Raw genomic sequence first — 13,975 nt, 5'->3', positions numbered from 1 at the left:
TTGGAATTAAGAGCTTAATCTTCTGTCCATTTACTACAAGGAAATACTATCGGTTACTCAATTTGGGTGGTTCTTGGGTTCTGCACAACATAGAGCAAAATGGGTGTTTTCATAATTTCTCATATAAGTGAGTGGGTTCATTTTGTTCCTTGACCCTTGCTGATTTACCATCTGCACACTTTTCCTCACCAACAATAATTTCAATGGGATGGTTATACCAAATGGGTTCTGTTCAGCACCCTGCCCGGGCTGCATGTGCAGCGCCGGACTTGATGAGGCATGAAAAGATTGCCTCACCCCTGCTCAGGCAAGGTGCTTGGGCAGGGGTGAGGCGGTAATTCTAAAAAAGTGCCTCATCACCACTCAAGTTCAGAAGACCTTATTCATTACCACTGGGGAAGAGAGTCTCTAAATGGGATTGTTACCAAACTGTGACAAGTTGAAAGAAGTAACATATGGAGGATATCAGAGATGAAGACTGAACTACATACCCTTTCACCAAAAAAGTTATCAGGGTCATTAAACTCCCAAGATCAAGCGCTCGTAGTCTCCAAATGTTGGTTATGCATTCTTGGTTTACTTTTCCCTTGAGGGAATTAGCCAAGTTTATTTCCCAAATTAAGTAATAGCAAACTATGCCCACTGTGATGTGATGTGAATTTAAGGCTGTGTTTTGTATGCATTCTTAAAATGCTTTCTAAGTTGATAATGCATTTCAAGAAATCATACCAAACGCAGCCTTAGTCTTCCACCCATGATCTTAAACATTTGGGTCCACTATTTGTTTAAAGTATATTTATCATCTCATTTTCTCAATCTCAACAATTTGTGGGTCCCAGGCACCCCGCTTCTTAAGATCTTAATTCTAAATTGTGGTTGGAGTTAAAGAGGTTTTAGTATCAATTCTCAAGGGAAGCAATTAAAAGAAATTTAATTTAATTTGCTTTATATTAAATATTTAAATATGAAATAAATAATAATAAAAAAATTGTGGTTAAGGAGAACGAACTATATTTTGCCCTCCCCCAACCCCCCCCCCCCCCAAAAAAAAAAAAGAAGAAGAAGAAAAAGGATGCACTACATAACTAAAATTTGAAAGCGTTTGAAAACTCGTACAACAAACTTTTGGAAATTAGGTTGTGTTTGGTATGCATTCTAGGTCGATTTTGCATTCTTAGACCATAAAAACAACTATTTTTATCACCCAAGAATACCAAATTGACCTGGAATGTATTCCAAGAATGCATAACAAACACAACCTAAGGTTGCGTTTGGTATTGTTTTTTGGAATGCATTCCAAGAAATCATACCAAACAGAGCCTTAACTGGGCCGATTTACTTCAGTCCATTTGAACCATTCGGAACAAGATGGGTGGACCCTCAAATGGGCCACCTGAAATTTCCAACATAAATCACTGATCCTAGAAACCTCTTGCTTCTTTGTAATATCTTCACAGTCAGTTCTTAAAATTAAAATGCAAGAGAATGCTAATTGGTCGTGTAGTCCTTGCACCAGCATGGGGTCTAATGGAAGTGCATACATAGGCATTGCTTTGGATGAGATTTTCAATTTCATTGTTATCTAAACGATCTTTTTCTTGCACTCCTGTGTCTAGACGTAGGAACCACATGATAAATGTCTATCTTTCTACCCATGAATTTAAGTTCTGCACCCACCCTCTAACTCACCATAAGATCAATCTCTGATTTGAATCTCTATAAAAATAAAGCTTTTAAAATTAAGAACAGTGCACACTAGGACATGGACCATAAAGAGAGTCCATGCCAATACAAGGACAAATCCAGACCATATTTTAATATCCAACAATAGAAACTGTATGCCACAACCAAATTATTTAGGGACCATATTATGGCTTTTCTCCCAACTACACACTATTATTAATCAGACCCTGTCCGCTTCCAGTCCAACCTGGACCAAAGGGCGGAGTCTTCTAGGATGTGTTTGTTTTTTATTATTTTTTTTAAGAGCTCTACAGCTTGTGCTCAAACATAAGATCGCGTGAAATAACCGCATCCTTCACCTTCTAAAATGAAAAAATCTCATCCCATTGATATCCCTACATGCGTTCTCTTTAGCCTTGTGCTTGTGCAAGGGTTACATAGCTTTGCAAAGATCTTCTATCTATTATTTTATAAGGAGAAAGAACAACACCAAACTATGTAGCGTGTAGTAGTGTCTCCCTATGTCTATCTTTGTCCTTCCTCCTATGAAATGAAATTTTGTCCCAATTGTGGAACGAGGCGCTAATGTATGCTACACAATCGAACAGGCAATTCAATCTTTTTTTGATAGAAAAAAGTTATTTATGAGAGTAGTGTACCACCTATGCCCAGACATAGTAGGGGGAGATGACTACCACAACCCCTATGCAAGGTGGAAATCTCGCCCTCCCAAGATGCTTCAGTGTGTGCTCTCATTGACCCCTGTGCCACGTTCCCCCACAGAGAACGGTCTCCTTTTTTTTTTTTATATATAAGTAGAGGTTGGACATGCCACCAAAGTGTCTAGTCCTGTAATTAATGTATACGTTAACTTGTAAAAAACTAAAGATATTCCCAACCACAAATTTTAACTGATGATAAGGTTTTTTTTTTAACGAAAAAAGTAGGGACGGTAAGAAGAAACATCTTGATGGAAAATAAACAGATCCTATCCATGCATTCCTAATTAGTCAAACTTTGACTAAAGTGCGATTTTTAGAATACATTTTTTTGGGAAATAAAATGCTACCTAGATGTGTGTAGTGCATTGCCCTTGTGTCTAAATACAGTGGCGTGCAAAATGATCGCTTCATCTCCAGTATTTTTTGCCTTTCTATGGAGGTACAACAGTCATTTCACACACCCTTGTGTCTGGGCGTAGCGGGAGTGCTTTTTCTACCATAATGTCTTTTGGGATAATGGCGGCTTATGATGGGTACATATGCTGCCATAAACATACATATTTTCTTCCTACCCAAGCCATTCATGCACATGGCCTTTTTTAGTCCATGAGGATGAGGTAATAAGGGAGGGGGGGGGGGTGTGACAGTAAAAACAAGAAATCCTTTTTTTTTGGGTTAAAAACATAATTAAGGTTAAGGAGAGAAGATGTTACACGCTACAATGCTAAAGTGTAATTTTCTACTAATAAAAAGGTAGATAATCAATTCGTTCAATAAGAGTCAATTTTAATGAGAAAAGAGTGCGGTCTATGAGTGGAAAGTGAGAGGGTGTGTATAGGAATTTGAGCACCGGTGTCGTAGCAATCTCTTTCCCTTTAGGTTATGAAATGTCAAGCATAGTGTGTTTTGAATGAGAATTATTTTTCTATCTGACGCTGAAATTTATGGACAGAAGAAACCCAAATGCCCTTTCATCTCAAAAAATCCAGAATTGGGATTTGGATTGGCCTTGAATTGGTGGAAATCGGATAAAGAACTCTTAAACCCTAGTTTTCTTACAAGTTCAGGCCACAACAGCCGTTCGATCCAATTTTCAAACCCTACCTCAAACGGAACAAGTGAAAAAATAAAGCGTTAAAAAAATCAAGGATTACCAATAGATGCATGCATGGTCCACCAAAGGACGCATGGACATGCATGAGAGAGTCACTCCTATCCGAATCGGCTGATCCGATCCGATCCAATTTTTCATATTTAATATCATCATCTTCTTGGTTTAGAAAAAAAAGGGTGTCACCACCTTTACTGAAGAGATCAGTGGCCCAATTTCTTCTGCTAGGATCTTCAAGGCTGGGGTCCTTGATGCACACAACTTACTTCCCAAACTCCTTCCTGACAAGATCAAGAGCATTGAAGTTCAAGGTGATGGAGGGCCTGGATCCATTGAACATATCAACTTAGCTGAAGGTTTGCCTTCATTATTTTCGATCTTAAATTTCTTCCACTTTTTAAGGAAAAATCTGTTATCATGAGGAACAAAAACGAATTTTTCTCCTCTTAGGTTCCCTAACCGGTCAGGTTCGTAGGTTCCTCTCATAGGGGGGCAGAAATGATGACATCACCCCACCCGGGTAGTGTGTTCGAGCAGGGGGTGAGGTTGTCATTTCCGCCCCCCTATTAGTGGAACCTACGAACCTGACCGGGCAGGGAACCTGAGAGGAGATCGATGTTCATTTGAGGAGAGCATGTTGACATGCCTAAAATTTGCATGCTTAAAAGAATTTCTATCTGTGTACATGTTTGCAATAAATTGTTGGGAAAGAGAATGCCATCCGGTTGTGCAACGCAAGCCACCCTATACCCTAACACAAGGGCACACAAAATGACCATTGCATCCCTTGGACTCCGCAAATGATTAGAGGTGCGATAGTCATTTCACGCGCCCCTGTGTCAAGGAGCAGGGGCAGCGTGTCTGACATGACCAGGTGGCATTCTTTCTCCCTAAACTGTTATTTTGATTTATTGAATAGTTCTAAGATCATTTTTGTTTGGCAAGAAAGGGCTTTGAAAAAAAGAAATATTTGTTTGTTGAATAGTTTTAAGGCCATATTTTTTTTTCTAGTTGTCTTTTTTGACAATGGAAAAGAAAAAAAAAAGATGAAGTATTCTTCTTTCAAATGTGAAATCACCTTGGGAATGATGAAATTTGTTTTCTAGTTCATGTCACAAAGTTTCTTCTCAAAATTGTAAAACTTTCCAAGAAATTTAAAGGGGAAAGTTTTTATACACGGGCTGTGTAAGCCATATATGTGAGAGGGTGGGAGTTTCAAGGCATTAAAGGGGAAAGTTTTTATACACGACCGTGCATGCTTTCATAGCCGTGTATGAAAACTTATTCCAAATTTAAATTTAGACTAAGTTTTGCTCTACCCATAGAAGATGGTTCACCCACCATCCTAGGGTTCACAAACCCCTCTTAAGGTTTTTGTATGTTCCAAAATACCCTCCCGATAACCTTTATCTCTATGGGCTTTGGTTTCATGGTCCAAATAAGAAGGCCTTCTTTTGTGGCCCAAGAAGATTAGGATCAGATCTGGCATATCAATCAATCCATATTGGTATCAACGGAGATTAAATTCACTAAGCTTCAAAATTTGATCAGGCTCGTATAAAATTGATGGAAGTAAAAGAAAACAAAAGGTTGATATAAAATTTTCGTTGTAGAGCTTTTCGCATCAAAAGTAACAAAAAGAGTTATAAAATTTAGCATTGGGGCCTAATATTTTTAGAAAGAATGTAGAAGTAGAAAGTTTTCTCTACTTCATAAAGCAAAATTTCTTGGACCGCGCCTAAGCAATATTTATGGTTTGTACACGAAATCATCTTGTGTCATGTAAAAGGATAATGTGACAATTTCAACCATTGGATACTTAAATAATTTTTTATTCTGTAAATGTATCAAATTTCATGTACTCTTTTCCTAGTAAAAAATATTCAATGCTTTGTTTTGTCACTTTGCAAACACTCTGTTTGGACTGAAACTTGAAATGTAAGTAGGATCCGTTCTTAAAATTTTACTATACCTTATATACTTGGAAACATACTGCAACATTTCATAGACAAAGTAACATGAACACATTTTGATTCTTGTCTAACATGCAGATAGCCCTATCAAATGCATCAAGCACCGGATCGAAGAATTTGATAAGGAGAATTTCATGTGCAAGCATACATTGATCGAAGGTGGTGTAATTGGGGACAAAGTCATAAAGGTTGTTACAACAATTAAGTTTGAGGCCTCTTCAAACGGTGGATCCATTTACAAAATTACTAGTGAGTTCCACACTGTTGATGACTGCGAGGTTAAAGAAGAAGAACTCAAGATTGGTAAGGATATGGCAATAGGGGGGTCTCAAGGTTGTGGAAGCTTACCTCTTGGAGAACCCAAATTCCTATGCTTAGGACTCTCTCTATAGGTCTATACATCTATATGGTGTCAATAGAGCTACTTTGGCTCAATAATAAAGAAGTCTTTTATTGTGATTGTGCTTTTTGTTTTTTTGGTGAAGAGTTGGTAATGCTTCAATAAAGGCAGATTTGCATGAAATTTACTAATGCGTGAAACGGCCCTGGTTCTTAATTGACTCCATACACTATTACAAGTGTCCAAAATTTTTAAATTTTTACCTGATCACATAAGTTACCAAATATCTATTTCCAAGCATACATACACAACCAAATTTCCATCCATAAGCAAACAAATACGAATATGAACGAAAAATGCTTAAAAGGAAATATCTAATGCTAAACATACCAATGAATTTTTTTTTTTAATCCCGAACATTCTCTAGGACCCCGACTGGCCCTTAAAATTTTATTAAAATCAAAATCAATCAAATAGAATAAATACAAGGAGGGGGGGGGGGACATTCCCGCCTTACCCCAATCCGAAAAGGAGAACAAACTAAATCACTCACTCAAATACAAGGAGGGGGGGGGGGGGGGGACATTCCCGCCTTACCCCAATCCGAAAAGGAGAACAAACTAAATCACTCACTCAAAAAGGATCTGTCTCCCTTACAAGATCCAAAAGGCATCTACTGCTTTCTCAAGACTGTAAGACCTGAAACATCCTCGTGCAATATCCGCCTGAGATCCAAAGAAAAGTCGAATCAGGACTAAACAGAGAGTTAGTTGCCGATTCACATGCATAATTTGCTAACCAATGAATCCAAAAAACTAAAATCCCAATCACCAATACCAAATGTATGTTTATATGCAAGTTTTGAATGGGTCTGATAATTCCGATTCCAGCCAGTTTCAAACTGGTCTTTTGGTTATGAAACCATTGGGAGACCCATCCCAGAAAACAACCAATCCCATCTTCTATTTGTTTCCAAAATTTAGATCTAGAACTGGGCCAATAACTTAATAAGTGGATTGGTTCTGCTGTTTTGGTTCTAGCAAATCGATCTTGGTCCAATTCTAGGTTTTGGTCCTCAATTGGCACGCTTATACTAATCTAGTTAGTGTGGTATCTTGGTAAAGGCCAATTAATCGCAAACATATTCCCACATCAAACCACATTGAAGTCATTAGCTTTATCTAGGTTAAAAGAAAATAAACCACGTAAAAAGGATACTGATCAACCACTTGCTAATGGGAAGAAAAATAAAAAAAATAAAAACTGAAAGCGAGTGATGAACAACTCAAGAAAAGTCATTCTTCGACAATTTATAGGTTATATATACATAAGGGAGAGGGTTCTTCATGATCCATGATGCCAGTTGGGTGAGGAATCTCGTACGCCACACCAATGGTTGCACAGGGAACATTATCGATCATCTATATAGGGGTGGGACCCATATGGTTAGAAAAGGGAAGATAAACAATTGAAAAATCCCATGTGAGAAGACTATATATAATTTAAGGGTTGACGTAGTGCAGGTTGCACCCATCCGACACACATGGGGTGGTATTTCTGCCATTCAGTAGGTGGGTCAGTTATTTTGCCATTCCCCATTTGTCTGAGAACAGGCTACGCCCTCGACACTAGAGAACATTTTCCCATAATGCAATTAAATGTGTAATTAGAATTTTCAACCAATATATGCATCCTAAAAACAGAAACATTTTTTGTGACACATGTTTGACACCCCAGACGTACCATATCTATCTTAACAAAGCTTACCTCAGTATAAAATTTGTAGAAGGCACAGATGAAAGCTTACCCTGCAGTACTGCAACAGTTGCATAAACGATCCCAAAGAGCTATCACTGCACCGAGCAAGTATTATCATCATCATTATTGTCACCATCGGACCATCTGAAGAAATTTGCTACCAACTTAGCACTGGATTCTTTGTTAGGCATTTGTTTCTCTGAATCCTTGTTTTCGAACAAAACCTTACAGAATTTCACAGGGACTCTGTTCAGATGAGAACCTTGGGGGGAGTAGTATATCCATACACTTAATTCCTCAATAGAATCTTTGCTTTCCAACGGAAACCCAAACCAATCAAAGCCTTTGAAATGGTGGATGTAGATTATGTCGTCTCTCTTCTTATAATTATTATTAGTGATCAATTCAATGTCGTCGTCCTCAATTCCAATCGAATGTCCAAACCGAATCCTTGTTACTCCCCGACGGATATAAGCTTCAACCACAAAATGCATCCTTTGATCCAACCATTTCCGAGATGTCGATTCAAAAACAACACACAGTATTGGTGATGACGACCCTTCTTCTTGAGGAGGAGCAACGATTGAGGAGTTACTTCGCTGCTGACCACCTTGGACAACATTATCAACAACTCTTCCCTGCATATAAATTATTATAAATTATTATAAATTATAAATAAAGAGAGAATTAAGGCAACTAAAATTAAGTAGATTCGGTACCTGCCCATATAACTTCCTCGCTGTCTCCGTTAATTTGTTGCAACCCTCCGCACTGAACACTTCTAAAGATTCAGCTCCTTCAAAGCCGTGAATTTCCTCCTCGAGGTTTATATCACCCATAAGACTTAATATCCTCAGTTTTTTCAGATTTGACAAATCTGGTAACTCTTTTAATTTGAGGCAAACTTCCACTTCGAACACTTCCAAGGATTCTGTTCCATCGAGGCCGTGAATTTCCTCTAAATTTTCACAACTGCTAATCAACAACTGCCTCAATTTTTTAAGGTTTGACAAATCCGGTAATCTTACCAATGATTTGCAATCAATCAATCTTAATTCCTTCAAACATTCCAAGCCTGAAAGATCTGAAATTATCTGCAGCGAAATACAATTGTAGCTTTTCAAATATAGCTTCTGAAGTTGATTAGGAAAACAACTACTGTTGAAGCTGATTTGGAGTGGATGAAGAAGCCTCCTCCTCTTCTTGTTATCATATAGATCAACCATGCCCATTCTTAACACCTCTAAGCTCGAGAGCTTTGAAAAATCATCTGGTAATTTTACAATCATAGTATCTCTCATGTCAAAGAAACCCAAACTCCTCATTCTACACATTGAGGTTGGTAGCCTCACCAGATTACTGCAACCTGCAACATCTAATTTCTCAAGCTTCTTTAACTGCCCTACACCATCAGGCACTTCTTTAATATTTGTCCCATGTACCGAAAGCTGAACCAAATGTTTTAGATTACCTATGGACCTAGGCAACTTCTTGATTGACCTACAACCATAGAGAATGAGACTTTTGAGAGAAGTCAGCTGGCAAATACTATCTGGGAGTTTCAAAAGCTCCTCGCAGTACGACAGGTCCAATCTTTGTAAACACGGAAACCATGAGAAGAAGTCGGAAGACTCTGAGAGATGTTTAGAGCCCCGGAGAATAAGAACCTTCAATTTTTGAAACCGCTATCAAACAAAGAAATAATATAATTAACTCTTAACAAATTTAAAGTTTTTGATAATAATTAAACCAATTAAGTGAAAAAATAAATAAAATTACAATCATACCTTTATATTATTTTCAGGTCTATCAGTCCATGCATTGTTGATGTCACTCCCAGATAAGTCAAGATGAACTAGTTCTTTGTGATAAAATTTGACTGGTTGAATTTCCAAACGGACAAACCGCCAACTGAACCATCTTAATTTAGAAGGAAGGTGCGAAAAATTGCCAGTGATGATTTTGTGGTCAGCATTGAGAAATCTTAAATTGGGCATCTTGGCAAAGTCATCAAAGCTTAAATCATCTATTTCCACTCCAAATGGAAGGAGGATACCTTCAACCATTTGAGTTCTCTACAGCAGAAAAATAGTATTCCAATAAAGAAAATTTGATGCATACACATCCCTAAAAAAAGTGAACAAGAAAAAGATGACACTCACCTTGCCTTTTTCTAATACTTTTGAGATCTCATGAGTAGACCACAATCTGGTACGCTTGGTAGGATCCCCATTGATGTCTTTCGAGACAATTCTCCTTCCCATAAATCGAAGTTCATCATGCATTCTCAGCCTGCCAACATCATCAATCTTTAGGAGGTGCTTTTGAGTGAGTTCTTTTATGGCTAATTTTGGATTCAACTCACAAGCTTCCCATATTGGAATTGCTTCTTTGTCTTTCCATTGATCACAATATAAAATGACATCTGGAATTGCTTCTTCTTCTGCTTTCCATCCAATGAAATAGCATGCAATATCAAGAAATATGATTTTGGCTTGGTCACTTAGTTTTTCGTAACTTATCATCAACCGTGCAAAGACCTCATCGTCGTAGTTTCTTATCAACATTCCAAAGACCTTGTTATCAAGGATATCTTTCAATCCTCTTAATGTATCTTTCCATTCATATTTGTTTTTGTCACATAGAAAAGAACCCAACACCTCTAGGGTTAAGGGTAATCCACCAGCATGTTGCACGACCTTACATGAAAGCTCCTTAAAATCTTCAGGAGGTTTGCTCATTGAAAAGGCATGCAGACTAAAGAGTTGAAGAGAATTCTCAGTATTTAGTACTTCAGACTTATAAATTTTGATATCTTTATCAGCTTTATGCACATTCAAACAATGGTCATCTCTAGTTGTTATGATGACCCTGCTTCCTTGACCAAACCAATTTATTCCACCAGCTAATGCATCAAGTTGTTTATAATTGTCCACGTCATCGAGAATAAGAAGAATTTTTTCTCTATGAAGTCTCTTTTCTAACAATTTTGATCCTTGAGAAGAATTGCTTATGTCTTCGTCCCTGTCCAAGATATCTTTAAGAAGTCGCTTCTGCAAAGAAACTAAACCCTTATTTCCTTGTGAAGCTTCTTCTCTCACATCCATAAGAAAGCTACTTCCATTAAATCTTCTATAGATGTAATTATAGATAGCCTTTGCAATAGTTGTCTTTCCAAGGCCGCCCATGCCACATATTGCCACAAATCTTACATCATTGGAACCAGTATTTAACAAAGAAAGTAGTGTGTCAATGTGGGAATCTATTCCAATAGGGTGTTTACATTCATCCAATGGGGTGCGTTTTAGTTCTCTCAAAGCCCTTTGAACAATTAACTCGACTAAATTTGACTGATCCCTGCAATTTCTCATGTTAAAGAGTAAATCACAACCATAAGTAATGATGTGTAAATCTTTAATACAAAAAATAAGAGATTCCTCTACTTTTAGATGGAATAGAAAAAAATATATATAAATGGTAAGCACTAATAATGAGAAACAAGGGTATTTTTTATTGTTAACATTTGTCTCACAACTAAGCCATAAATATCATTAAATAATATATGCCAAATCATAAAAAGGAACGAAATTGATACCTTATTGATCCTCATGTAGAAAGGAAACAACATCAACCTTTGATGGACCAAACAACATTGGTTTAAAGAACAAAGATAGGAGGTCAACAATAGGTTATATTGTCATAAAATATGTATCACATTATAAGTTGTTTAAAATTTGTTTGTTTTGAAAACCTAAATGCAATATTTATTTATTGGGATAAAGTTCTCTGCACTGGGGCGCAGGGTACGCCCAGACACATTAGGGGTGGGAGAAATGACCAGCCCCCCCCCTAATGACCCAAACCCCGCCCTTGTCCCACCCCATGTGTCCGAGCGCAGCCTACTCCTAGTGCAGGTCCCAAACAGAGAACATGTGCCCTTATTTATTTTTTTAAAACCCTACAGCTAATTTGATAAAAGTCAGAGAACAAGCTACCTGAGGAGAGGGTAATTTTATGGTAATTAACTTCTTTTTTGGAAGTAATAATTCATTCCAGTCAATTATGCATTATCATGAAGCGTGGCTTCCTGCTGCACGTATGTTCATCAGTAGACATAAGTCCTTTTTGTTACCTAGAATACTCCTTGTTTACCCTAAAAGTGGGTGGTACATGTGTCCACTGCTAAGCATACATCCAGCGGAAACTCACTCAGTGTCATGGTCAGTCTAGTACTGTAGTGATTCAATATTAAAATACAAAGGACAATTTCTCTTTAATGTGAAAATTTTGTTTAATCATAATTGCTTGCTATGCCTACAAACTTATGCTCTTATTTTTTAAAACTTTGGTTCTACTACTAGTTTTTTTTATGTATAATATTTTATTGTTCCCAATCAAATTCAGTCATTTTGGTGAATTTATGAAGAAAAAAAAATAAGACTTCCTCTTTTGTAAGAGGGATCTTAAATAGTATCGACTTTTGAGGATGAAAAGTGAAAACAATCGGATCATTAAATATGATGAAAATACACAAGACGATATCGGTAACATAATAATTATGGATGAGATAGCATCGTTCTACCTCCCAGACAAGTCCTTCTTGGGCTTGGATTTACAGAGCCCGGCCCTAACCCAAGCTGTTAAGTCCAGTCAAAGCTCAACACAGCCCAACCTCAAGCTCACACATGTAGAACTCAGCCAAACCAAGTTGAGCACGAACTTAGAGCGGGAGAACCTGAGTTGTCTAAGTTAGATATACAACTTTCACATCTTAATATGTATCTGGAATCCGGATACAGATACAGTTATTAGTCAACAGCTGATATCATATGCAGAGTTGGAAAACTAGGTCTTCTGAATCGACTCGTTTTCCAGAAAAACTTGGTGACTCGGCCTTGTCAAACCCAGTCAAGGTGAGTCACATTTTTTTCTTATTTTTTAATGCAATAATATGCAAGAATTAGTAAAAAATATATATAAATACATTAAAAAAAAAATATGGGAAAATAAAAATAAAAATTCAAGGACTCACATATAAATGCATTTTGAGTTTATACCATTGAGCAAGAGAAGGGAGACGAGGAGTTGAGGATTTCTTACTGCTTTAGAATATGGATTTACTCTTTTACTCAACTCAATTTTTAAGTGAATTGGCTTTATTATTTTTAAACAAACAATTAAACTCGCCAAGTTTGTGATGACTCGAGTAAAAATACTGAGTCGTATTTGACTCGGATGATTTATGACCAAGTCTTGTCAATTTTTACCCTGACCTAGTCTATACGACTCTTGACCAGGTTTTCCAAAATTGTTACTCGACTGAGTTAGGCAACTCGCCCTGTCAAAACCTGATTTTCCAACTATTTCATATATATGTATATATTATTTTCGAACAAAATCACATAAATATACTTAAAATCAATGGCATGCAGATGTGATATGTATATGCACCTACTTATTAATATATCTAACCTTTTTTTTTTTTTTTGGGTTAAGCTAATACATCTAACCGATCCTAAAGAGGAGGAAGAAGAAGATAAACCCTCAAGTAAAAAATATGGTACATATGAAGAGTGGAAACAACTTAGCTTAGGAATAATAAGTTTGTAAGGAGAGTAAGACAGACTTACTCAATGGTTGCGTCCCGCTTGAGAGTCCATCCCTTTAGATCTCCCACCTTTTTCAAAGCATTCTTCCAACTCTCTACGTCATCAGACTTATACTTCCTCTGGTGTTCCTGAAATGGAACCTCAAAACTTCCGGTCTGATGTCGAACGTCCCGTGGTTCAACATTAATGAATACAGGTAGAATGGTTTGACCGTTAGATTTACGGCACTCCCAAATCTCAGCAAGTTCCAAGAGACAATATTTGCTCTCTGCATATTTTTCAGAGATGACAGGAATTGAGATTTCAGACCTTCGGATTGCTCTTAGAAGAGATGGGCAAATCTCATCTCCTTCCCAGAGTTCTTCGCTATCTCTGTAGGCATCGATTCCATCTTTTATTAGAGCTTTGTAAAGCAGACTGACAAAATTTGTGCGAGTATCTGGACCTCTGAAATTGATAAACACATCATAAGAAGAAGATGAAGGACGACGGGAGACGGCAGGTGAAGAACTACTATTAATTCTACTACTAGTAACCCCTGATGATGAAGCCATGAGATGGTTGTTGGAGCTGTTACCGGCCACAAGAAGGATGATAATATTGATATGAATAAAAAATCTCTACCCAGCTACCCACCCACATCCGAGAAATCCTATTCGGTTTCTGAATATGTTGTCTTTAATATCACAAGGGATCTTTACCAAAAAAAATATCACAAGGGATGATTAGTCACATCCAGCTCACACCCTGACTCTATTTTCCATGTCAAGTGGTGGGAC

At 37.4% G+C, this 13,975-nt stretch overlaps 1 protein-coding gene and 1 pseudogene across 1 annotated transcript; one reads left to right on the top strand and one right to left on the bottom strand.

Moving 5' to 3' along the window:
* The first annotated feature begins 221 nt into the window (after positions 1-221).
* LOC122639145 lies at positions 222-5,967 on the top strand (annotated as a pseudogene).
* Positions 5,968-9,993: 4,026 nt separating this feature from the next.
* LOC122639144 (disease resistance protein RPV1-like) lies at positions 9,994-13,750 on the bottom strand. The gene is made up of 3 exons (XM_043831974.1): positions 13,218-13,750; positions 10,117-10,944; positions 9,994-10,030 (listed from the first exon to the last, which is right to left on the bottom strand). Exons 1-3 carry the CDS (start codon positions 13,748-13,750, stop codon positions 9,994-9,996), a joined length of 1,398 nt encoding a protein of 465 aa, XP_043687909.1.
* Positions 13,751-13,975: the final 225 nt, after the last annotated feature.

Source organism: Telopea speciosissima, chromosome 9 (genome assembly GCF_018873765.1).
Source record: "Telopea speciosissima isolate NSW1024214 ecotype Mountain lineage chromosome 9, Tspe_v1, whole genome shotgun sequence".
NCBI classification, from domain to species: Eukaryota; Viridiplantae; Streptophyta; class Magnoliopsida; order Proteales; family Proteaceae; genus Telopea; species Telopea speciosissima.
The sequence above is the reverse complement of the archived record's forward strand: the minus strand, read 5'-3'. Positions and strand labels throughout refer to the sequence as shown.

What these genes read in the sequence shown, in the direction of transcription:
- LOC122639144 (XM_043831974.1), bottom strand. Translation starts at nt 13,750, where the DNA reads ATGGCTTCATCATCAGGGGTTACTAGTAGTAGAATTAATAGTAGTTCT. An exon ending in AAGCGGGACGCAACCATTGA is followed by an intron (nt 10,945 to 13,217) that starts GTAAGTCTGTCT and finishes GAGAAATTGCAG; the next exon opens with GGATCAGTCAAATTTAGTCG. An exon ending in GACGATGAGGTCTTTGCACG is followed by an intron (nt 10,031 to 10,116) that starts GTTGATGATAAG and finishes GATGGAAAGCAG; the next exon opens with AAGAAGAAGCAATTCCAGAT.